General features: G+C 40.3%; 1 protein-coding gene and 1 long non-coding RNA gene across 2 annotated transcripts; one reads left to right on the top strand and one right to left on the bottom strand.

The window, feature by feature from the left end:
• Positions 1-4,706: 4,706 nt before the first annotated feature.
• Positions 4,707-26,129, bottom strand: nomo (nodal modulator). The gene is made up of 31 exons (XM_044189055.1): positions 25,885-26,129; positions 25,166-25,255; positions 25,034-25,079; positions 24,764-24,864; positions 24,266-24,372; positions 24,078-24,150; positions 22,751-22,903; positions 22,396-22,533; positions 21,371-21,460; positions 21,135-21,240; positions 20,819-20,969; positions 20,458-20,635; positions 19,777-19,918; positions 19,502-19,633; positions 18,668-18,804; positions 18,501-18,588; positions 18,244-18,307; positions 18,048-18,143; positions 17,721-17,942; positions 16,596-16,678; positions 16,183-16,342; positions 14,310-14,436; positions 13,347-13,460; positions 13,033-13,160; positions 12,695-12,836; positions 12,346-12,429; positions 8,929-9,039; positions 8,673-8,774; positions 8,372-8,491; positions 8,031-8,123; positions 4,707-6,804 (listed from the first exon to the last, which is right to left on the bottom strand). The coding sequence occupies exons 1-31, from the start codon at positions 26,038-26,040 to the stop codon at positions 6,673-6,675; spliced, it is 3,666 nt and encodes a 1,221-aa protein (XP_044044990.1). The 5' UTR covers positions 26,041-26,129; the 3' UTR covers positions 4,707-6,672.
• Positions 19,520-22,385, top strand: LOC122872931. Its single transcript, XR_006377339.1, has 3 exons — positions 19,520-19,658; positions 21,689-21,763; positions 21,870-22,385. It is a non-coding gene; the product is annotated as an uncharacterized LOC122872931 (long non-coding RNA).
• Positions 26,130-26,206: the final 77 nt, after the last annotated feature.

The raw sequence follows: 26,206 nt of genomic DNA, 5'->3' as shown, positions 1-26,206 counted from the left end.
TGCTGATTATGCCATAGATAAATCACCGCCAGGAAAATCTCTCTGTATTTCGCAGTATACCAGTTTTTAAATCTGGTGTCTGTGGCGACATTCCTACGCTGGCGCACCGGTAATGATGCGTTTTACGTCAACCAGCAAGAGCTGAAAGGGGGAGCAACCGTAGCGACAGAGTAGGCTACAGCAACTAGGAGTATGGTGGAAAAACCTAAGAAGCAGCCAAGAAAAGTTTCTGATGCCCAGATAAAAAAGAAACTCGGTGTTCAGAGGAGGATTTACAGTCAAAAAAAGCAAGGACAAACACAGATAACCCTTGATGTAGCTTTTTGTCGTTGTAGAGCGCTGAAAGAAGAGAAGGGACTGAAGGCAGACACTGATGTCGCGTTAATGCTCTTGGACAGGTTGGTATTTGTAAAATATTTGGAGTAGGCTATGTAGCTATTACATTTACTCTACCTAAATAATGGATTATTGTCTTGGAACTGTGGCAATTTCTCTGTATTTTTGTAACTATTTCTGAACAGGAGCCTGGGGCGAGCTCACTGTAGGCAAATGTCATGAGCATGCGTCGACAGTGTTTGTGTAATTACTCACACTGCCAGAAGGGGGAGACAAAAGTCCCACACTGCAGGTTTAAAATATTAATAATAATAAGGAATAGACTGATTTTGAAATGTAGCTGTTATAAAGGCTGGTGTGACTAAGCCCTAAGAGTGCAGTAATATTCTTATTCTGAGTCATAGTATGTATAAATGATGTGAGACTTTTAATGTCTTCTATGCACTCTTGATCTCTCTGATTACATTAGTGGGGACACAGCCACCTCAGCTATCATCATATCTGGCATACAGTAAGTAGGCATTAGGTTTCATAAAAGGGCGACATGACACACCTCTTGTTCTGATAGAAACTGGCACTTAGAGTCCGTCTGGGTCATGTCTCCACACACACAGACATCAGCTCCCACAAAAAGCAGCCAGTATATACTATTACAAATCACCCTCACCACTGCCCATCTTGTCATCATGCCCTATGAATATTCAATTCCTCTCCCCCTCTCTGGCCTTCTCATCAAACGTCTGGTATTAATGTGCCACAGACGGTGTGCTGCACCCCTCTCCGCCTCCTCCCTCCCCTGCTCTACAATGACTTGTGTCCCGGCCAATGCATTATGACTGGTAGGGGTGACTCAGCCTGGGCAGCAAGCCACTAGAGTGTGGGGTGACATGAATGGAGAGGGGTTATGTTAGGTGACACACTGATGCAAATGCAGCAGATGCAGGACCGGTCATGATGCTGTATGGATTGTAGATAAGACTTTGGAATTATTTGCATTTAAGAAACTCTAAACAAATTCACTTGCTGTAAGACAACAAACCTTCATTTAAAAGGTTGTGTGATAAGGTTTTAGCTGTTTTATTGTAGGTGTGGAAACTTCTCATGAGACAACAAATACTACCCATTATCTGATTTAAAAAGCTCCCACTAATCCGTATTTTGGGGACTTCTTATAAGCCCTCAAGGATCTCTGAAGTACAATGTGGGAGCTACTTAGAGGCTATGAAAAGCACACAGAAAGTGCTTTGAAAGCGTTGGTAATGACAGTGTGTGATACATGTCGTGAAACAGCTGATTTCATGAAATCATACTAGAATGTCAGCAAACTGAATCATAATTATTCCTGCGGGGGAAAATGGCTGCAACAGAAAAAAATACCCAACAGTTTTCTCAAGAAATATAATATATAGGCTGCCGTGTGTTATGAACTTGAGTGACAAGGTTATCCGATCGAACTGCTGACCCTGGTGGGTGTTGTTGTTGCTTCTTTTCATTCCTCAGGTTGCTTCAGACAGACGCTGAGTGGCTCACACTAATTGGCTGCATCTCATCAAGACAAAATGCCAGCAGATGAGCCCAGTGCAGTGTCTCAGCTACCATCAAAAGGCTGTGCATTATGCGACAAGCACTGTCTCAAATGTGTCTGTGTCGGACGAAGGGGATAAAGGCCAACGCTAACAATGCTGAGGAGAGATATAAGAAATAATGATGGGCAAAAAAGAACCACCAGTTCACTTTTTAAAGCTCAAACTGGAAAGAACAAAAATGAGAATAATGAACAGAGAAAAGCAGAAAAGACTTCCAGATTTCCAGATTAGAAGACAGAAATCTTCTTGTGGTTCTCTCATTAAGAATCTTCAGGTAAGTCATATTCAGTGATATTTTTGATTCCATTCCCTTCGCCCTCTCACAACTGCCCCCACTCCTGAATTTGGCGTGATATACTTGATAAAACACACACATTTATCTTATCTTTATCACGTCGTGTACGCACGTGTTCACACACACATACACACACACTAACATGCACAACACCGTTGCACATTAGTTCTGTATCTCCAAACTGATTAGAGGAAACAGTATATGTTCCAAATAAAAGATGTTGCATCATATAGTTTGTATAGGCCGACTAACTGAATGTGAATATGATATTAGCTTCTTGTTGTGTAACTACTGTATTTCACATTAGCTATTGTCATTATGAATTATTTCACATTCACTGGCCCTCATGCACGAGAGTGTGTTCACCAGCAGTAAACAATATCATCATGCCCCATGAGTATTAGCTATTGTCACACCTTCAAAGCCTCATGGGAGGTGTTGCTGTTGAATGCTAACAAAATTGTCTTGCTTTTTTTTCTTTGTTAAAATGCCAAGTGCATAAATTTTACTATCCATTATATAGCTTAAAACCCCAGGAATAGAAGAAGCCTGTGGAACAGAGGCAAGCAAAGACAGGGGGCAGAATTTCAGCAGCAGCAATAAGCCTAATACAATTGATATTATAGTAAAATATGCTGTTTATTTATTTGGACCAGAGAGGCACCACAGCGAAAGAGGGCAGATGGGTAGTGTCTTGGGCAACTTTAGCCCCCATGCTTGCACGTCTTTGTTTTGACATCAGCATTCACTCAAAAGTGTCCGTGTACTGCAAAGAGGTGTCTCCTATTGCCAACACCACTGAGAGTTAGCTAACAACACACAGCTCAGTTCTATGCAGCTTTAAGACATTTTTATCTCATTGTTTTGGTTTTTGGAGCTAGCATATAAACGCACTCCCAACTCCATCCTTTATATTGCTATCAAACTAGTTCAGACAAGCTCAGGGTAGCTAATTTGCCAGCGCAAATTGGTAGAGAGTGGAAGTAAATGACTGGATGGTGAAAAGTCCCTTCAATTACCCAGATATTTATGGTGCTCTCTCTCTCTGGGTGTGTAAGTAGGCAAGTATTTGCTGACATGTTAGCAACAACTTCAAAAGCTAATGGTGTATCAGGGATTTGTTTCTGTGAGTGTATGTTGCAGTATATCTGCCCCTTGAGGTCAAACTTATACCTTTTTCACTGCAGACATTTTGACATGTCATAGCAGGAAAGACAGATATAAGTACTAGCATTAATGAAGTTCCATTCCATTCAAGTGTCCCAGTACGCCATGCTAGTAGGCCAGCGCATTACCAGGGCCCTGGAGGTGGCACACCTAAGTGGAATGAACTGAAGCCATCGTTAATGTTATTAGTTCCACCTGTGCTTTTACTGCTACAACATGCCAGAATGTTTGTTGTGAAAAGGCCAGTTGCATCTTTTTATGAAAACAAAAACTTTCAAAGACACCCAACAAATGTATACAGTCTATGGTCAGGAATTGTTACTGCAATACTATTTATGGCAAACACTACCTTCTGAGCTCCAACCCAAACCATGACACCACCCAGCCACATTCCAGCTGGAACACAAACACGTGAGTGTGGCTAATATTTTTGCATCCCAACACCAGATTTGTGTCAAGCTGCGGAGTAATTTCCTGTGGTCATACTGTTAATAAATCTAGCCTATTATTAGCTGACAATGGAAGCCAGTCAGGAAATAGAAATTGTTCTTTTTTTTTTTTTTTTTTTTAAACACACACTTTCAAACCACACAGACTGGCCATAGTTTGGTTTAGTCAAAGAAGTTAAGCTCTGGTATTCATCTGATGCTGTATATATCCCTTTGTCTTTGAGGAATGCCATCTTCTAGCACTACTGACCTAACAAAGTGGTAGGAAGATTTTTGGAAGTCCTCTTCCCTCCCAGCCTCTCTTGGAGTTGGGTCTACTGTAGTTCATTAAGATCTTTGCTGTCAGGGTTCTGACACATTTTACATTATCTAGTGGACAGCAGAGAGAGGCAGTGGGGCAAAGCTTTCAGGGCAGAGTGCAGAGGGAATTCGTGTTTCATACTTACACTTCCTTTCCACATTACAACAGTAAGATTTAGGCTGAAAATCAGTAACGTGGTTCTTTATGGACAGCGCTACTATTAGAGCCTTTTAACCTATCCAATAGGGTATAGCTAAAAGCATTCCATTTAATTTGGCTGCTGATGCCTGCAAATGATGGACAATGTACCAGTCAAGGAAAGAAACAATCCCACTTCATGAGGAATTTCATTTTTGTTCAGTTATTATCCTGGCTATACCCTAACAATAAGTCAGTCTGATATTTATTTGTTTTCTAGGGGTAGTCCATATATTCTTTTATCAAGAACCTATATAGTATAAGTTCTGTACACTAACACTTGAGATGAGATCTACAATTCTTGCCATCTTTATGAAAATATTCATGCCTAAAGTTACACTGCCCCCTAGAGGCAAAACCACAAAACAGTCAAGTTAATTTCCTTCCATTCAAACTTTATTCATTATCTCAATTTATTTTTTTTTACAGATTCTGACCAAATGACAAATACACCCCACCCCCCTCATCCTCCCGCCACGACCCCAACCAAACTAATCAACTCCCCCTAAAATGTGGACTAATTTGAATATATTTAAACTCAGTAAATAGTCAGTGGTCTTTTCATCTTTCAGCAAAAGTCAGCCACAATTGAGAGCAGATGAATTAAATACAGAAAAATAATTGGGATCCATAGTTTTCAGTGCATTACACAGCTCAGTGGTAAGACAATGAGCTCATGAAATTACAATTCTGCCATATCTTTTTAACTTTCAAGGTCATGACAGTCCCTTTTGTAGATATTCTCATTCATTTTCATTTCCGTGGATGTGAGTCTTCTTAAATGTAATGCTGCTCTTTAAAATAGCTTGCCACACACTTCATCTGGTAGAATATCATTCAAAAAACAACCACACTACTGTAAGCCATTTCCCAGCATACAAACTAGGTTAGCATTCACATCTGATTAGACACATTAATAAATTAATCAACTGTCCCCATCCCCATCCCGCAAAAAACTAAAATTTCTCCTCACACAGTATTCAAACCCAAATTTCCAGCATCCCATCAACCACAACTTTCCTGAGCGACTGGAGAAACTGACATAAAGTCAATCTTGCATCACACTTAACAGTTTATAAAATACCATCAGAAGTGGAGTGCTTTACAGCAACTCAAGGGTGTTTTACATTTTAGTGATATGACATGACTGACAACGGCATAAGCATTTATTAGCTTGTCAACGTCTTTGGCTGTCATTCAAGCATAGTTTAGTTTCAGAACCCCCCCAATTTGTAATGGCATTACAGGAGTCTGAGGCTGATTCAGTTTAATATAAAATCTATGGGCTCAAATAAGGGTCAAAAAATTTGTTTATCACCTGTTAAAATGTGAATATTTAGAAAAGATTTGTAGTTCAGAGTGTCTAAATAAAACTTGTGCACTAATTATGTCAACGATGAGGTTACATGAAAACTCTGAGGACACATTTTGGACACAATGTGTTCAGATTTGAGTTTCACATGCAGTTTTCAGCTTTGAAACTGCTCAGATGTTCACAAAACAGTGAACAACAGTTCAGAATCTTTGTGTAACCTCACTGGTGAAAACATTTTTAGCACAAATTTCATTTGGACATTCTCACATTTTGTACAACTAAAGATCTTTTCTACACATTCACAAACGTGAATTGAGTTTTTTTCCCCAGGTTTACAAGGGTGATAGCTCAAAATCTTAATGACCCTTATTTGATCCCATAGAATTCAATTTAAACTGTAAATTTTAAATATCCTTAAGTTAATACTGGTAGTTCTGATTAGAGCCACATTCTGAAGAAAATCCCTGTTGTGTATTGTCTGAATTGATCCCAATGCTGGTAAGTGAGACACATGATTACCCACGGTGCCTCATAGTCCTAAACTACGTTAGGACTGATATCAAAAGCATTCAAGTGCTTTCAAAACACAAGCAAAAGATTTTAGTTGACCTAGATAAATTACAAAGATATAAAAAAATGGCTCATATTCTATCACAAATATTAACAATTTTCTACGACAATGAGTGTTCTGGAAAAAAAGAAGTTCTAAAAAAACAGAAGACAAAACAACTTGTAAAATGTCAGCGATCAGTCCACTGAATCTGAATGGCTGATGAGGTGGTGGTAATGCGCGGCGAGTGGTTCATGTTGGGCTTCACTTGGGGCCAAATCACATCTTTGTGAGCAAAATAGTTCACTAGCACCCACAATTAGCCACAGCCAATCCAAACGTTAAGAGGTTTATTTAGTGAACTGGCATCTACTCTATGAGCTAACCCACAGAGCGCTCTGAGGCTGTAACCATGGGTGCAAGTGTGCTATTTAGTGTACAAAGATGTAGTCTGAGCTGAACCGTGATTGTGTCCTCATGTGCGCCTGGCCTTCTGTCTCTTGGCCTGACGTTTGGCTTCATCCAGAGCAGCGCTGTCCCCGCTGGCTTGGGCCATGCTCCTCACTCCCTGGATACGATTCACCACCTGTAACAGGAGGGGGATTACCTGCAAAACAGGCCCGCAAACAGTATTAAACAAATACTTTTTGGATTAACAGTTTCTTACTTGAAATATTAAGAAAATCCCTGAAAAAAACTATGTGATTAACAGGAATGAATGCATGCATATGAACTGATTATAAAACATGAAAATTATAAGTAGGAAGTAGGACATTCTTCTTGATGTCATTCCAAATTTAAGGCTTGGCCATGATAAGGCCAAATTCCACTGAGGTTAGATTCAGAAATGCAACAGTCGAGCAAGAAAAGCTCTTTGAACATATTCAGGGTATATGCAGGAATCCTGAAGTTAAATTTAATAATAATAATTTAATATGTTTTTCCATACATTTTAAGACTTAATCGCCACTTCGAGTTGAATGAATTGAGTGACTAACCCAATGCAAGGTTTATTAGAGTAATATGAGTAATATCAGTAATCAGGCATGTGATTGGCAAAGGACAAAAATGCAGGAAAATATACAGAGCACAGCACGATGCTGTGGTTGCGGTTGGGGAGTTGTGTTATTTGACTAAAAACTATGCATTTTTATATAATTTTAGACAATTATCATTACTATATATTTTTTTTATTTAAAACATGTAGTTTTTCCACATTACACTCAGACATTAGCAAGAAAAAAAGTGAAACAAATATGCTCACTGATGCTGATGAAGTAGGCCTAAGCACAATGTCCTGAAATAATCCTTCATATTTTTATGAGTGATTGCATTGTGTCCAATAAAAACTAATAATCACACATCTAAAATGTCAGTAAAATAAATAACCTAATATTCATGAAATCAAAAATTTTTTTCTAAACTTCACTCATTAAGAACACAGACATCAGTCAGAAGGAGGAAGGACTGATAGTGGAGGAGCTCCTGTCCTCTGTCCTCCTCCCTCTGCTGCTGTTGTGATTCACTGCCTGCAGGTACTGCTTGTAGAGAGAGGAGGGGCTGGTTTGGAGGGGGGGCTGCCATCTCAGCCAGTAGCTAAGTTTACAAGAATTTGTCAAATTTTAAGATTTGTGGCAAATTAAGATTAAGCTAGCGAGACCATAAAATATTTTTTTACGGATTCAAGGCGGTCACATTTTCAGGTCTTTTTAATACTTTTTACAGGCCTTAATAGTACCTAAATTGATATTTTATCAACTACTACTACTAATACTTTTTAAGACCCCGCGGACACCATGATATTGTCTGGAGCAGGTGGAGGTGGTTATGTACCTTCTCATGGTTGTACGCTGCTAACAGGAGCAGCAGAGTGAGAGGCAGAGCTATGTAGGAGCCCTGGGCAATATCCTGGTCAAGCACTTTACGCTGTGGGAAAGCACACACAAACACACACACTCTGAGATGAGACAACTCCAACAGAAGCAGCCCAATCAATACTGTTTTGATACAAAACCTACGACAACCTGCACAGTATACCTCACTATAAGTCAGGAATCCTGTAGTTCTTGGCAGTAAAAAAGAAATGATATTTTCACACAGAAAACGCTCATTGAAATATTCTGTAGGTTAAAACTTGGGTAAAAAAAATAAATAAAAAAGCATCTGTGTCTTACAGTGGGGTTGAAGGTGAGTGTGACATGTTTGTGGTAGCCGCTGGAGGTGAAGGTGACCTGAGGCAGAGTGTAGTCATACTGGGAGCGGGACAGCGTGGAGTACAGCATCAGCACATAGCTCTGGAGAAGAAAGAGAAAGGCGACTTTAGATCCAACAACAGCATGTCCTGGATCACGGCTCAACTTTAAAGCCGTCTATAAATTTATAAATTTAGTGAAATATACAAGCGTGTCATTAAGGAGACTTATAACCACTGAATAATGTAAACTAAACTTTTTTTTTTTTTTTTTTTTTGGATACCTCTCCATCTCTATCCAGAGGAGGGAAGTGGAAGAAGAGGGACTGTCCTAGAGAAACACTGTTGATTGGGTTGTCCAGATTGTCACTCTTGTAAAGCTTCACCTGGACAAAGACAGGGAAAAAAAGTAGTAAAACTTCAACACTGTTAAGTCTGCACATTCCTGCTATGTGAGCACTGCAGGGGAGTTGCAGAAATGTATGCAAGTTCAATAAAAAGGACCAAAATGCAGGGACAATATAAGCCAAGCAGTCCTACCGATAGTGTTGGGAGATGTTCAGGGGATGTGTGGACGTTTCCACTGAGGTCAAACTGATTGATTTGCCTGAAGGCGATGATGTTGACCCCTTCAATGTCACTACTGCCAACCTGAGAGGGAACACAGGGCTTAATGTACAGATACAACCTTGGACAAAACGGCAAATGTGAACTGTGGATAAAGCTTTGTACAAGTCACACGGTGTGATAATAATAGAGAATTAAGTGGAATTAAGGCATTTCCTTGCCAGAGAGATTAGGAGGGCTGCACTTTTCAGACAAGCTAAAATTATGAACCGAGGGGTTTAAACTTGCAACGGGATTATCGTTGCTTTTGTTCTGCGTATAGAAAGAACCCATGTGATAAGGCTGCTGATAAGTCACAATCACAGGGTTCCCACAGTTATTTTAACAATTCAATTACAAAAGTTTCCATACCCTCCTATCTAGTTTTCAGTTCCATGCATAAAGGGACCTTTAAAAAACACTATGACATTGAAATTTCTGTCTGGACTGGAGGATCAAGACATGGCATAGTAGAGGTTTCACAACAAGGTCCATTTAGTAGCTGTTCTGGAGATTTTGATCACATGCCATGATATTCATCAGCAGATGGAGATGCCCCATTGTCATTATCAAGAATGAACTTCAAGGCTCAGCTTTTTAGCAACATGGATGAGAAGATGAGGAGTGCTCACAAAATGGAAACTTAAACATCTACAATTTGGTGGCAAGTAGGCCAAATTCATCTCATGATGAAGTGCATGTAATATGACTGAAAGCCCCAGAACAGCTACTAAATTGACCTTGTGGTGGGGTTGTTTTCTCAACAACAGTTTAGTACTTTTAAAAATAAAGTTGTGAACCAATGTGCCTCTATGGTTTACCTTGTACAACATGCATTCATATTTAATTTGCACAGATGTGATTCCAAACTACACATTTTAGTTTTTGGGCAAAATACTGAAATAAAACTGAACACTGAGAAGACATACCACTGCCTGAATAAAGATACCTGTAACATTAGCAATTTACCTTGCTTACTTAAAGTGGAACTCCACTGGTTTTACACGTGTTTACAGGTCCTGGGGAGTACCACTGCATATGTGAAAAAGTTATATAAAGCCTTTTGTGGCTCCAGAGGGAGCTGTGTGAAGTCTGGTAAATGTCCTCAAGTGATGTCACAGTGCTGTGTTGGCCAATCACATACATGCAAGCACACATTCCTGGTTAATTCTTTTGTAATGTGAACCGAATATTTCTATTTTTTACCTCAGTGTGATGAAAGATAAAATAGTTACAGCAGTGATAACTTTTCAGAGTTGTAAAATCCTGTCTGTGATTATTACAATCCATTGTGCAGTGTTTTGGCATCTCATGAAGACATTAATCTGTTACTCCAAATGGACTTCCTGGACTGTATTTCATGTCTCACCGTACCTTAAACAACACACCCCTACCAACGCAGCCCCCTGTGTTGTCTCAATACTCTTTTAACAACATAGAATCTTAAACCTGCTCTCTAGTTAGCTAGCAATAAATGTTAGTGTTATATTTGCATATTGAAACAGTGAGGTTAGAATAGTGTAAAACTGACTCAAACTGTGTTAAAGTCTGACCAGTTACATTTTATGGCGCTCTTATTTTTGTGACACTTATTCAAATGATTCCTCTAATATTTAAATTATGGCTAAGGGGCGTGGTCGCCACAAACAAATAAAGGCCAGCCCCAAATACAGGCCAAGGAAAGAAAAGGGTGGATAAACTCCTGGTGCCTGTTATATAATGTGCATGCCAACAAAGCATAATGTACATTTCCATCACTTTTAATCACAATTTAATAAAGTCAACAATATAATCAGGCTATTTTCAACACTTTGTTTTTCTGGATTACTCATCTTTAGTATTATTTTCGCATTTCAGTCACTGTGGATGTATGTCGTAGAAAAGGTTTCAGTCGTAGTCATCTGGACACTGTTTTCAGAATCAAGACGTTTCGGCTCCCACCTCGAAGTCATTCTCAATTGTGAAAAAATGGGACGGGATCTAGAAATTTAAGCTACTCTGTGTTACATAAGCCCTGCCCTCAGGAAGGAATCTGCCTGAGTATCTGTTAATAGCTAGTTTCACCTGAAACTGACCAAATAGTTTCCAACATGGCCCAGTAATCAATAATCAGGCCTATTGTTTTCTGGCTGCATCTACTTCATCACTGTTAAGTACCTGATTAGCATGTGATTGGCGTGACCAAGGTGATAATACACTGTGATAGACTTTGGGCAGATTGAATCTCAGACCACCATTTCTGTTCAAAGAGGGGTTCTCTTTTTCACAAAAATGGCTTCCTTGACGCCCGCTCAAACCAACTCTTCTCTCTACTTAGAATCTTCACCTCGCTGTCTTCAAATGTGTGGTTTGTAGCTTTTAGATGCAAATGCACGGCGCTCTGTAATCCTGAGTTAGCGTGTCGTCTGTGCTGATAAAGTCTTTATCAGCACCCCTCTTTGAACAGAAATGGTGGTCTGAGATTCAATCTGCCCAAAGTCTATCACAGTGTATTATTACCTTGGTCACGCCAATCACATGCTAATCAGGTACTTAACAGTGATGAAGTAGGTGCAGCCAGAAAACAATAGGCCTGATTATTGATTACTGGGCCATCTTGGAAACTATTAGGTCAGTTTCAGGTGAAACTAGCTATTAACAGATACTCAGGCAGATTCCTTCCTGAGGGCAGGGGTTATGTAACACAGAGTAGCTTAAATTTCTAGTTCCCGTCCCATTTTTTCACAATTGAGAATGATTTCCGGATGGGAGCCGAAATGTCTTGATTCTGAAAACAGTGTCCAGATGACTACGACTGAAACCTTTTCTACGATAGAACACTCCTGGACGAATGAGGGACTACACCGTCCTGTGGATGTATGTGTGTTAATGTCCCAGCCAAACTGTATTTTCTAGTAACGTACAAGTGCCACAAGATGGCAATAGCTACATTTGAAGTGCCATATATGAACCATGCAAGTCACTGAATTTTCCACAAAACAGTGTTGCTAATGTTTCACAATAAAAGCCTTGTTAGGAAATGAAGGGATTCTGTCCACTGAAACACTAAAGGGCTTTTAATTTGAAACGGATACAGGAAGTGTTGCAGTTTGTATTAACAGCATAATGCGGTAACAAAAATTTAACAGGGCCAAACACAGCAGATCATTCTAAAATAATAAACAAATATACTCATCAAACAGAGGGAATTAAAAATAAAGGCCTGTCTCTAATATAAGCCTGCTTCAAATAAAGGCCTGGTACCCTCTGCAGTTAGGTAAAACAAAGAATATGAGAATTTACAGTAATTTTTTTGCTTTTCCAAAAAAGCCCTGTGGACCAAGGGAAGCCTTTAATAAGTTTACTTCTCACCTCTACAGTTCTGTGTTGTGGTAAGGCCCTCTCTATGTGGTCGTTGCCTTCAGCTCGCAGCTGAATTCGATATTTGCAATTCGGCTGCAAGGAAACATTCAACATGCATTCATTAAGTCATGTAAGGAGTACAGTAAAAACGCTTAGAAGATACAGTAGAAGTATAGCATTTGACAGAACCAATATGCTTGCTGTGTACAATCGTATACAGTCTGTTATGCCTGCTTAAAATGCTGCTTACACAATGTGTTTTAGAAGGTCAAGTCACTACTTTTCCTTGTGATCTAAGACAGTTCATTTTAGTTTAAAACCCTTCAGTCTGATTTTAACATGTTCCTAGCATACTCACCAGCAGACCCCTGAGTCTGAAGCGACCGTCCTCATCTGTGACGGTGTCCTCGCTGTAGAGGCTACACTCTCCCTGTCCCACCGCCTCCACGGCCACATCCCTTTCTGCATCTCCACTCAGAGACTGCACCGCTCCATAGCAGCTGAGAACAACAGTACAAAACCATGACATTGATCAGACTTATGTGGACATTTTTGGAGCTAGACCCTCTTCTTTTCTAACTACAAACAGCATCAAAAGGTAAATTTGAGTGTCATGCTGTAGATGTTGAAACAGGAATTTCTATTCTTGTATGCTAAGCTAAACAGGGCCTTACTGTACAAGGTACATTGTTATACCTATAAGCAGTCTTAATGCCAGTTATATCAATGCTGAGGTTTTGACCCTCCTCCACTGTGATCATCTGAGATGCCGGCTCAAAGCGGAACTCCTTCATCATGGGCTTGAAGTAGTACTGACCAGGACTCTGAGGAGAGAAGAGCAGTGATTATATTAGGAAATGTGGAAAGCAGAAAATATATACATTAGCTAGAGCACAATACAATTCAAAGCGTCCCTGCAATCAGCTTTACAGCTTGGCAGAGTGATATCTTACACCACAGAAAGAAAATTACAATGGTGAAAGCAAATGAAAGAATTGCTGGATCCCTACCAGGTTATTAAAGGTGAGCAGGCCAGTGTCCTGGGTCAACAGGTTGGAGCGAAACTGTCCTCCACTAAGAGACAGGAGGACACCTGACAGGGGATGACCATCCTCCGATATGATCTACAGCACAGAGGGAGAGTACAGATTATAGATCTCATGTCATGTCACTTAACTAATAGATTAATTGACTAACTGTTTTCGCACTTTATATTATACTACATGAGTGTGCCAGATTTGTGTAAATATGAATAATAGAAATTGAACATATTCAAAATACTTAAAATGTTATAGCTGTGGATGAACTTCTTCAGATCATGTGGACTAAATGATGCCATTGTAATGATGCCAAACTAGCACGGAGAAATCTTGAAATCACTCGGTCATGGCTCAAATTGTGAGATCCAAATTGTGAAATTGTGGGTATAATGAGGATGACAGGTGAGTTTAGTGTCTAATATTCTATTTCAGAGAGGATTTACAAAAGAAGGATAAATAAGGACACAAAACCCAGTGTTGACACTGTACAAAATATTTTAAAAGCAATTTATGACACAGTCTGAAAGGGAAACTAACACTGATCATTTGTGCCAGGATCTCATGGTCACTGTAGATAATTGCAGACCCTTTTAACGAAGGCAGTACAAAGGCGACACACTGGCAACACACAGCAAAGCAGAAAACTGATTTAGCTATCACCAGTGATCTTTTCTTTTAATCATATGTTGCGAAAACATACAGCAGGAACTAACAACAGCTTTTCATCATGTCACTTCATATTCAATTTAAAGCACATCATCAGTGAAAGTAGAAAATTTGAACAAAGAGTTATAATTGTAAGATACTCTGGATGAAAGAGTCAGATAATAGTAACACATAATAATAATAATAATAATAATAATAAGCAGAAGTGAAAGTGGCTGGTGATTACTGGCATGTAATATGTATGCAAGTGAGGATGGTCACATGTACCTTGAAGGTGACACCAGCCAGAGCGAACGCCTTGAAATCTCCCTGGGTTCCCTCCACAGGACTCAGGACGAAGCCTTCTTTACTAGCATTGATGTCATACTGCCGGTCGCTGTGGAGTGGACCCACACTGAAGGAAAGAGGAGCAAAAAGGTGGTTAGGACTGCATGTCTCCAGGATGCATATTTTATACTATGTGTCATGCGATTACAATACAAGCCCACATACAAGACAAAATAACATGCATATGCATATAATAGTACAGAATTCCATCCAACTTAAAAAATAATAATTTGGAATCATTAAACCTCTAATAGTGAAACAAGAGAAAATGCTACTCAAACAGGACATTACTACACATTAATTGGATAATTTAGCAAAAATGACATCTTCACTTTTGACACTGACATTTTAAAGTCAACCTAAAACGATTTCTACTGTGTTCCTGCCTGCAAAGAACTATTTTTTGTTCAGGGCTCAAGGCAACTGCTGACGACCTTCTCGAGAGACCCAGCACCTTCAGAGGATCTTCCAGATCCAGAACTGCAGATCCATTTTGACATCTAAAATTGCACCTATACAAACTGTAATGTGGGCAACAGTAATATTTCTAATGCAAGTAAAAAAATTGAGATTTAGTAGATAATCATGCTCTACGTTTTGGAATTACAGGTCCCATAATGCTTTGTGATGTAAACAGGAAGTATAATGTTGCTATGGATTCAGTGAGTTATGCTGTGGGCTACAACTTGAGCCCCGTTTTTTTTTTTTTTTTTTTAGCCTATACTTGTTTGCATATTGCTGAAGTAGCTTTTAGCAGTTCCTGTTTGGGATGTACCCATGTCTGTACCATAGAGTGTATATAAAGATGGACGGAATGACAGCTCCCCAAAAGTGAAGTCAAAACATCTTGATTGCCCCCCGGTGGCTGACAGTATAGGTCATAAACCCCGCCCCCTCCATGTTAGGATTTTAGGTAGTTCTTATCACGTATGTTCAAGTGTTCATTTTTCTGATAAGTTTGGTTCTAATTAGTTATTTGATGCTATAAAAAGGGAGTTTCATGACATGATTGACAGCTGAGGCCGGCTCCCGAATGAGTTGGCCTGGACCTCGATGCAGTGGCTCCAACCCAGTTATAACGTACATTTTCAGGCAAGTTCTGGAGTTACAAGTAGCCTCTTCTTTCCTATAATATCTAAGAGGATTTATGGATGTTTATTCGCGGTGGACATCGGCGATAGTGATAGCATTGGAAAGTGTTAAGTCCCACTGAATCAAAAATATGTACCTTGTCTGTGTGTTCAGATTTGAGTTATTACCGCTAGCATGGCTAAAAACTACTCTCTACAAACTGCTGATCTGCATGTAAAAAAAAAAAATCTGTATGACCACTGGAGAAGAAAAACTGAGCAAGCTTCAACAAACAGGGCAAGTTAAATGTTTCGATAAGGTTTTCATGCAAAAGACAGCCCTGGCACTCGCATTGTGTGCAGCTTTTGAAAGCGTTTAACCTTAGGTCCTTATAAACAGACTGCACAAACTGGTTGGTCTCTCAGGCACACATTGTGATTTAATTGTCTGTCTGATTGACCAGAACTAACAAGGATTGTTGTTTTTTTAAATCTCTGGGCTTGAACAGCAAATTATGTTATTGCCAGAGTTTTAACTAACCCCCACACATTGCTGCTGTTTCAACAATTCTTTTGTGGTTTAAATGTATTCATGGACTGGCCCCGTGTTACATTAATGACCTGTTATGCACATAAACTTGTAGCAGAATCATAAGATCTTGTGTCGCAGGCTCTGTAACATCCTCCCTCTAATGAACTTTATCTTTATCTCTCATGTAAAGTGCTGCGTTTTCATACTGTACCTGTATGATCCCATCTCATTAGTGGCCACAGTAATAAGTGGTGCAGCAGCTCCTCTTTCAGTAATGGAGATCTCCACACCCTGTAGCTCTGGTGACACCTTGCCCTCCAGGAAGAGCCCTGCACGCCCCATGATATCCACCAGCCGACCTGGACACAACTCTGTCGGGAGAGTTTAATAGGTTATAGCTTATTAGGCAGCTTGTTGGTGTTGCATGCTACAGAATTTAGAGGATGTTGTTTTTTTCCTCTTTGTTCATGCAAACAATGAGTTACATTTGGAAGTTGGCGCTAAAATATTATAGGCACTCAGGTATACACTTTCTTAAAGAATAAAAGACTTAAGAAGCAGCTATAGCAAGGATATGAATAGACATAGTGGGTTTGTTAGAGGACTGTGTGTGAAGGAACTTACCTCCAGTGATAGTGGCCTCTACTTCAGGAGGGTAGAACAGCAGTTCCTTGGATGAGGGTGTCACTGTGATCTTCTCTCCAGCCCTGTACAGTCATACCATATTCACTCACTGCATCATCACATGGCGTCAAGACTGAACAAGATTCTTAGACTTGGTGCTTAAATATTAGTGGAAGTTGCAAAGTGATAGGTGTTATTTGGGGTTCCAAGTTCATTTTCACCATAGACAATTTTAGGTGACACACAGTTGGAGCACTTCTAAAGCTTGGACTCTCCTGGTTAAATCATCAGTACAAAAAATGAGCAACTGCATTAGAAAATATCTAGTTCTTCAATAAAAAGTAAAAAAGCAACAAGCCTACGGGCATCAAAACATTAACAGAGAAGTTTACTACAACTCCCCAAGATGCATTTCATTAAGAAACATCCAAACACTGAGCTTAATATTCTGTAAGGGGTGCAGCTAAAGCCAAGTGGAAGTTGATGATGATGATGATGATGATGATGATGATGATATGGTGCCGTGTTTTTTCAAGAATTTTGAATTTGCTAACCAAATAGCAACAGTCTGACCAATAGCAACGTTGGCTGAGGCTCACGGGCAGCGTTGTATTTAGAGCCATCCACTATTCCAAACAGATGCTACCCAGAATCAAATTAAATTATTAAAACTGATGGCCATAACATAAACCTGTAGGATCGTTACATTATCTGGGAGATTCCTGTTTCTGTGTTTAGAAACACTGTGGATATCATTCAAAGTAAAGTAACGACTTACTTACCACTAAATTTAGTGGGTAAAGCGGGGTCATTCCTATGTTCCCAGGGTCCTATGTTCCCCCCGATTTATTCTTTGTTCCCTAGATTAATATGGCACATAATAGGAACATGACAAAGGGTCCTATGTTCCCAAGTTCTAGGGTTAGAAAACTTCGGACACTGGGAATATAGATACGCTCCCGGGAAAATTGCTTCAACAAACAAAACAGCTCATCCCACCATTATGCATAGAGCACTAGTATGTGCAAGAGGTCGTCTTCACACAATTGCAATCCTTACTTTGTTATATTGTTAAGAGCAAAGAGTATAAACTGAAAATTGCAGTGAACATGCAGTGCAACCGACCTGGCCCAGTAGGCGAACTCATAGTGGAAGGGGCCTGTCAGTTCATCAGCCTTCTCTTGGATAGGAGGGCTATCATCCCTGGCACCTCCGTCTTCTTCCGCGGCACGGCGCTCTCGTTCCTGACGGCGCAGTTGAATCTCTTGCAGCTGCTGCTCCTGCCTCTGTTCCTCCAGGCTCCGCAGGGGACCCAGCACCAGCGCCGGCTCACTCTCAATAGATGATCTGACCCAACAAACAACAAAACAATTTAAGATGGACATTTGCAGAAGGATGCACAGCAGCTAATATTAGCACACGGAAATTGAGCATAGTCACGCTAAGTCTTACTTGATAGTAACTGTGACGTCTAGGATCTTGTCGGTGGTGATGAGCCCGGTCATGTGATGCCGCACTGCAGTGAGGGTCAGGATACTTGGGGCCGAGCTGTTGGACACAGGTTAACGACAGTCACTTTGTTGAACTGTATAGAGGGAGAACAGTCTTTTAACCCAGAAATAAATGGACTCAGCATGTCATTACTTACGTATCGTAGGTGTAGAAGTCCTGCTCAAACTGGTGGCAGGAGCGAGGGGTGACTTTGTAAACACCTGGACAAGACATTTTTAGTTGATTAATTACTTTGGTCCAGTTTTATATTTAGGTAAGTCTGACACAGACCTTTCGACTCAAAACACTGTACTCTAACTATGCACAAGGGAACAGTTGGTACACAGATATTTTCCTAGATATGCTAATTCATACTATGTTTAGCTAATGAGAGGTCAGCAGAATGAACTTCACCAGGCTTGGAGAGGCAGAAGCGGTTGACTCCCTTAGAGAGGTTGTACACGCCGACATTCTCAGGTTTGCTGCCATCTTGGAAGAACTCCTGCACAGAAAAACGCATTCAGCTATCGGCTACAACACACACCAGGCGTGGCTACTGTAGAGAGTTACTGATTACTGACCAAAGTGATGGCATGGGAGAGGGAGCAGCGCAGGATGTAGCCAATCTGTCTGAACTCCACCCCCAAGACGTCGGAGTCCAGAACCTCCACTTCCACAGACTTATGCTTCCAGCACCACTCCTCATGAGAAATACTCACTGATGGGTTTAGAGATGGGAGGGAATAACAAATAATTAACAAATAGACTAAAAGTAACAGAAAAACAGAGATGTGAATGTTGAAAATGATTAAATTTGCAACACCAGCCAAGGAGGAAGGTCGAGGCTTTCCCACAGACGATCTTATAATTATCTCATCTTTAAACAAATGTTTAAGAAAGTAAACTTCTTGCACTACTCTGGCCTGGCAACACTACAAGCTGAGTAAACATGCTTCGAAGATGCTGTGTGTGCAGATAGCTTGCAGGCACACAAAACAGATTGTGTGCATTGAACAGTGAGTGAGATGAATGCAGCACCAGAAGGTACAGAAACACTGGCTGAATAATGCGTGTTCCTGAAAGCTGATACTAAATGCTAATTATGATCGAAAGCTGGTAATTACTAATTGATTTCCCCACAATCGTTAGAGAAAGGTTTGTGTGATTTCTGAATACAAATGGATGGAGTCAGTTTATATACAGTTGGTTGGCTTGATGACTTCCAGTCAAAACTTGCATGCTGACTTTGCATTTGTGCTCCTCTTAAATGTTGATTTACAGAACTGCAACTAATGACGACCACTTATAATTTGTAATAGCTCCAATCAACCCCAAATGAATGAAAGAATAAATATCCCAATTATTATTATCACTATTATGAAGAATGTAAAGTGTTATTGGTAGTGAGTTCTGACCTTTGTATTTCCCAGGTAAAACATTTTCAAAGGAGAAGCTGAGGATGTCACTGCTGCCAGACAGAGCCACCGCCCTTCTCTCTCCCTGCCGACTCACTGGTTGCAGGGTTACTGACAGATCATCGCAGGATGCTAGAGGTCAACCAGAGGACACAAGGTCAGTTTATGTGAAAATATGAACAACCACACAAAGATTTTTATGGGTTGAAGTTGCATTTCAGACAAAGACAGTCTGTATTCTAAAAACGAATTAGTGTAAAGTACCAAGCCCTTACCTAAACAGTAGACTTTTCCAGAGACAGAAGCCATGAATTGGGTGAAAAGTAGGTCTGTGAGGGGCCGGTCCACAAGGGAGACCTCCAGGGCCTGAGGCTGCAGAGCCAGGCCTGCTTTCACCTCTGCCTCAGGGAGAGACACCTGAACATGTGCAAATACAACCAAAGTTATCTGGTAGAAAGCAAAGTTTTTAATCACACTACTATATAAGTAGTGAAACATATCTCTGGCAATACGTCTCAAAATCTAATAGTATAATAGTATTGACTTATTCTGGACTGTTTCTGAATACTCGTGAAGTTGAGATTTGTTAATGAGTTGGGTTTTCCTTAGTTTTTGATAAGACAATTATCTTATATGTTATGGTTTAAATAGACAAATGTTGGAAATCCGAGAATCAAGAATCAGCTTATTGTCCATTAATTAGTGACTGAAACTGTGGGATAATACAATTTTGGTTTTGAGATATTCCAGTCAAATGACTGAATTTGAATGTTTGACTTCCAGCTGTGATTCTGCAAATGTCCTATTATCTCAGTAAAAATCCATGTTTACCGTCTGTGGATTAGACATCTTGTCAGCTGTGCATTTTCCCTTTAAATTATTTAAGAGCCCATGCAGATTAAACCATGCAGATAAAGTCTAGTATAAGAAGTATAAAAAGATGCTGCTAGTCTTACATGGACACTGTAGTCTCCAGGTTTGGCCTGAAAGCAGAAGGCCCCTTGAGGGTCAGAGTCGATGGTCCTGCTGGAGGTCTTGTCTTGGTCCTGGTGTGTCAGAGTGACCTTGTAGCGGCCCTGCTGCTTCATGCCCTCAGGCAGGCGGCTGATGGAGATCTGACCGCACACACTGAACCTGTGTGGGACCAACATAAGAACTTAAATCAAGCTAGTTAGCAATGTGGTAATGTGGAAAGCCAAGCTGAGAGCACTGAAGCTGAATTTTTGTAATTAAATTCAAAACATGTATAATGTAGGAATTTGACATCTTCGTGAAAATGTATGCAGCTCAAGCAGTAAGTTGACAAGCCAGACGTACCCTGCTGTGATGATGTCAGGAAGTTGAGGTGTGTTGGGGGCGATCTTCACTGTGATTGGCTCAAAGAACATGAGCTCCTTGTTGACACGGATGGTGTAGGTACCAGCCGTCATGTTCTCCAACCGGAAAGAACCATCCTCCTTGCTTACGACTGTGAGGACAGAATAGCAAAGTAAGCTACAGTGTGAAAATGTGTAAATATGAGAACCACTGAATGCACAAATTGAGCATTTCCACAATTGTTTGGATGTTTGTTTAGTTTTTTGTTGCTTTTAAGACACAACAACTAAAGCATGGAGTCTTCTAGTATGGTTACCTTTGATCTGATTGTTGAGGGACACTGTGGCATCAGGGACGCCCTCCCCACCGACACTGTTGAGAACTCGGCCTGTCACAGAGAAGCCCATGACACGAAAGATGGGCTACATGCAAAGCAACAGAAACACCATTAAATGTCAAAATGTGGTACCATGCATAAAATGTATTCATATTTGTAAGAAAAGACAAACATTACAACAAATACTGAAAAATTGATATAATTTGACTCTTTACCTCTAGTTTCAAACTGTTGTGTTCCACCTTGAAATTCATCCTAGAAGGAGCGACATCAAACGTGATCCTTTCTCCCCTGTAGAAAGGCACCTGAAGTGAAGGATTTCACAAAACCAAATTAGAGGCAGAAATAATTATATTTACCAGAGAGAGAGAGTATGTGACAGAGGCAGATTCATTTTCAATACAGTGTGCAGGTCAAAGTTACAATGTCATGAAATCAAAACCCATTTTTGAGACCAATTATGGTCAGCATTTTTCTGCAATAGCCATTCAATGCATTTACATTCAGTAATTATCTCTCACTATATTTTTTAGTGGTAGTGGCGGAGTCCGCCATTCCCGCACTGGATTCGAACTGCCTACCTAAACATGGGATGGGTTGGGGAACAGGTAAGACAAACATTCCGCAGTTGTGGTTACAGCATGATGTAATACAGTCCTTCAACATGCTTATGTGGTATATCGTCAAAATTTTTATCTTATATTCTGTTTTTAGGGTGACTAAAACATCTGTGCAGGGACTACAGATGAAAAAAACCCTCTTCGCTAACTGTGGCGCATTTACAGCAATGTTTATTAATGTGCACTATCCCTGTTAAATAAACCAATAAATAAATATTCAAGTGAACTGTTATGCATCAATCTGTGGATATACTCATGTGAAAACTCAATTAAAAAAACATTCGCAAAAAGCAAACAAATTTCCTACCTAAGCATGAGGGATTCACAGGAAACAAGACATGCACGCAATCTAGCGTAATTTTATCTCATTGATATCAGCCTCACTGTTTACTGTTTGCTCTCTTTACACCGTATAAGAGCTGTATTTAAGTTACTGCTGCTTCACAATAAAAGCGTTTAACTGGCAAAACACGGGGTGGCTTTTAGGGTGGCTTTTATTGTGAAGAAGTCACCAATCACAGGTGTTGCCAAATCAAGCAAGACTGAAATCTTTAGGACTACAACTTTAAGTGAGATTAGAAATGGCGACAGCCTTCTTTTGGTTTCTACAGTAAGCTTACCACAGCGTACTCGCCGCTGGCCAGTGAGGGGAAGACGAAGGTCCCATCTTCTCTGGATAGAGCGCTGCACAGGTAGACCAGGGAGCTGTCCCCAGAATCTGCCCCCTCCACTGGGGATGTGTTACAGCCACCGACGTCCTGAAAACACACAAACAAATATGGAGCGATGCAACTCAGTTTTGTGGTTATAATCCATACAAAATTTTCAGAAATGCTGCAGAAATACTGCTAAAATTAAAGCTACAGCATAGTATACTGACTTTCATCAAATAAAGCATGATAGATTAGACAAGCCCTGTGAAATCATGATCTACTTCCTTACTGTTCCTAAAAATGTAAAATAATGTTGGTTTACCTCTCTGTTGACTGTGGCTGAGTACAGTAGGAAGGTGACCTCTTTCATGGGCTCTCCATCACTGCGGACCTCCCCCGAGACATCGTAGCCTCCAACTACCAGATGGTCGGCGGCCGGGGCATTGGCATTGGAGACATAGACTGAGGTAGTACTCTACAAAAAGGGAGACGGCAAAGGTCACCACATAAGTTACACTGAGGATCGGAATAATGGTCCTGTCAGGAGCAGTGTGATTACTGCTGGAGATCATTAGTTATCAACCTGCTAACCTGACAGGGAACCTTATCAGCTGAGCAAGTAGGTGAATAATGACATTTTCTACACTCAAGTGATACAGAATTAAAAAGACCTCTGAGATCATGTATTCTCCACCGTATTAATGACACTACTCAGATGGAGAACGGCCATACTGTGGTACCCAGCAGTGTGTTAATACCTGGGTATGGGAAAGAAAATGATGTCAAACAAAGGGTCTAATCTGAATGCTGCTTGAAATTATTAGTTACAAACCTGCTGATCTGTCCCAACTGTGTTCCAAAAGCCTTAATCCATCTTTTTCCAATCATCATTGTGGAGTACTCTATTCATATTCTGAGCTAAATGGGTATCTGCTACTCTACATTCTTCAGTTTTTAACAGTGCCTGTGTATGTGATTTAGTCTATACAGATAGTTTGTTCTCAGGTCTCTCTTGCAAATGAAATTGTTTGAACTAAATGGGATTTTCTGAATAAATAACTAACTTAACTATCTGTTAGAAAATGGGAGTAACATTTTAGAGGAATCACAGTAAAGAAAGATTTGACTATGACAACAACATCATGATCAAGTCATTTGCTCTTGATCAAGTAGCAGTCGGCTGGGCTAAATGTTGAAGCCAGAGCTAAAGTGTCTTACGATGCAGTTCTTATAATGACAACAGGAAATCTCTCATTGTAGTGAGGCCAATGGAAATAAATCGTAGTGATCTTAATTCTCTCTTACAATACAGAGTTAATACATATTTTCCTCAATATGTTTGGGTCCCAAAAGCTACTTCAACTTCTTCTGAAGTGTCCCCTGGTGGAAATAAAAAAAAAAAAGTTTTACCAAGGCTTAAAATGAGAGATTTGTTTGCTAGCTTATCACTCCGCAGCTCCACCCCACTGATCAAATTTGGACTTTCCAGCTCCAGTAAATGATATAGGCAGAAAGAAGAACAAATAAATCCAAATGTTCCTTTAAAAAAAAAGGTCTGGGCGACGTCACATACAGTATGCTCCATTCATGTTTCTATATAGTCTGTGCTGTTGATATGGCCCAATGAAAACTGAAGTGAAGGACCCAACCTGCTCCAGAGTCCAGGAGGGATGGGAAGCTGTGATGTCATAATTTCCAGGGAGCACTTTTAAAAAGGTATACCTGTGTTAGGAAGACCAAAACAGAAAAGCCCATGAAATGGCAAACAATTGAAGACATATGTTCGCTGCAGAAACACCTGTGTGAAACTCCAAACAGAAAGGTGTGAGCCACTTACTTTCCTCCAGGCTGTGTGACGACGCTCTGGAGTTTCTCCTCTGTTCCCACTCGGCTGAGTTTGACTTCTACTCCAGCCGGACCCAGGAGATGGCCCTTACTCAGAACCTGAACAATGCAGAGTACATTACATAACCAGAAAGATATTTCATGACGTAAATTAATTCCTAGACTGATACTTTTCTAAGAAAAGGCTTACAGAGGGGTTGATAATGCAATCAAAATAGTTTTTTTCTGGTCTTTGGTGCATAGATAAGAACTGGAAGACCTGAAAAATGTTCTGCAAACACACACAAAAAAGCACTGATGTACGTTTGAGGAGCTAAACCTCACTCTGTTGCACACATGAGTACTTTTTCACTATGCATAAAGCTGCAGGACTTATGGATCTCACTCAAAATGTTAAGCTTTACCCCCCCTTTATGTGCAGATAAGCTTTTAGGGTCTCCAAGGCAAAATGTTTTCATTAATGAGTCAGGAAATCCTTAACAATTCTCACCGTTCCTGAGACTGAAAAGCCAGTGAAGACAAAGTTGATGTCTTCTTCTTTTGTACAGATGTCACTCACTCCATCCACATGGAGGTCGACACTGGTCGGTTCTGGTGAGAGTTAAAACCCAAGAAAAAAAAAATCTGAGACCAAAAGACATAGACGCGAGTACACAGATAATGCAAAAAGCATCTGAGACTGTCTTTGCATTTCCTGGACAACAGCTGACATAAGTAATATTTGGTGAATTGTGAGGATGCAGCTGTTACACAGTCTTACCAAAACTCCACCCGAGCGGAGGCTCAATCTTCAAAACAAAGTCTCCCTGTGTAAAAGAGACAAGTCCATAGATTACAATCACCATCAGTGAATAAAATAATTTAAAAGTACTAAAAGGAGTAAATCTCTTACCTTGTCATAGAGAGGGATCATGAAGTAGCCATTGATTGGAGCACAATCCGTTTGATATTTCAAGGAACCTTGTTTCGTGTACAGTTTAATCTGCAAGACAGAAGGCAGAAACTGATCGTTAAATGTATATTTTAATTTGCCTCCTAAATTTAGGACTGTTATGGCGAGAGTACAGTCTCTGTTACTTTAAATACTAAATTGAATGGCAAATTGGTGGAGTAGTTTGTATAACAGACCAGTCTATCTGGGATTTAGTTAATTTCACCAATTAAACAAATGGCTAATCCCATGGAGCCTGTGAATGAGCAGGGATTAGGACTGATGGCTAGCATGCAACGTCTTCCTCGTCAACAGACAGGTTTTAGGTTCAAGACAGAGCAGTCCTGTGTAACACAAATATATTAACGTTAACGTAATATAAAGTTAACATATGGGTTTTCTGCCAACCCTGACTGTGTACAGAAAACATCCAAATTAGCAAACTAGCAGATAGCTAAATTAACGTCAAATTACAAGTAAAGTTATTGCGTTATTATAACAGAGAGCCAACTTTGAGTTAAAGTAGACTTTCGTTGTGGTATTTTCATTCAAACTGTCATTCCACCAAATCTCCAGTCTCCGCCTAACCTTTAACCTATTTTACTACCATAATCCAGCTAGCTGCTAGCTAGCTAGCCGGCTAGCGACTGGCCAGCTAGCCGGGACGTTTGCACTCTCACCTCGATCAGAGAGTAATTGATTTCAACATCGGATTTCACAAATCCCCCGCATGCCACCACTATGTCATCAGAGGATATGGTCAAGAACTGAGAATAGGTGACACATAATAGCACCCAAAGAGCTCCCATATCTGCCCGGATCGTAATTCTCAACATTTTGGCTGACTGATCTCTCTTGAGCCGAGCACCAGCACGCTGCCTCCGGTTCCGTACCAGCTGAGCTGCTGTCAACTACCGAGCAACGCGTCAGGAGCAGCGACCTCTGCTGGGTCGGAGGTGGTGTAACTTGACGGTGGTGACACTTTTGTGAGGGTAGAAAAGA

This window comes from Siniperca chuatsi, linkage group LG3, assembly GCF_020085105.1.
Source record: "Siniperca chuatsi isolate FFG_IHB_CAS linkage group LG3, ASM2008510v1, whole genome shotgun sequence".
In the NCBI taxonomy this organism is placed as follows: domain Eukaryota; kingdom Metazoa; phylum Chordata; class Actinopteri; order Centrarchiformes; family Sinipercidae; genus Siniperca; species Siniperca chuatsi.
Note: the sequence above shows the minus strand (reverse complement) of the source record. Positions and strands in the feature narration are given on the sequence as shown.

Excerpts from the sequence above, each read along its gene's own strand:
- nomo (XM_044189055.1), bottom strand. The coding sequence starts at position 26,040 with ATGTTGAGAATTACGATCCGGGCAGATATGGGAGCTCTTTGGGTGCTA. Across the intron at positions 22,534-22,750 it reads CAGCCACAGTCAACAGAGAG|GACGTCGGTGGCTGTAACAC; the intron begins GTAAACCAACAT and ends GTGTGTTTTCAG. Across the intron at positions 19,634-19,776 it reads TGGAAAAGTCTACTGTTTAG|CATCCTGCGATGATCTGTCA; the intron begins GTAAGGGCTTGG and ends GTTGACCTCTAG.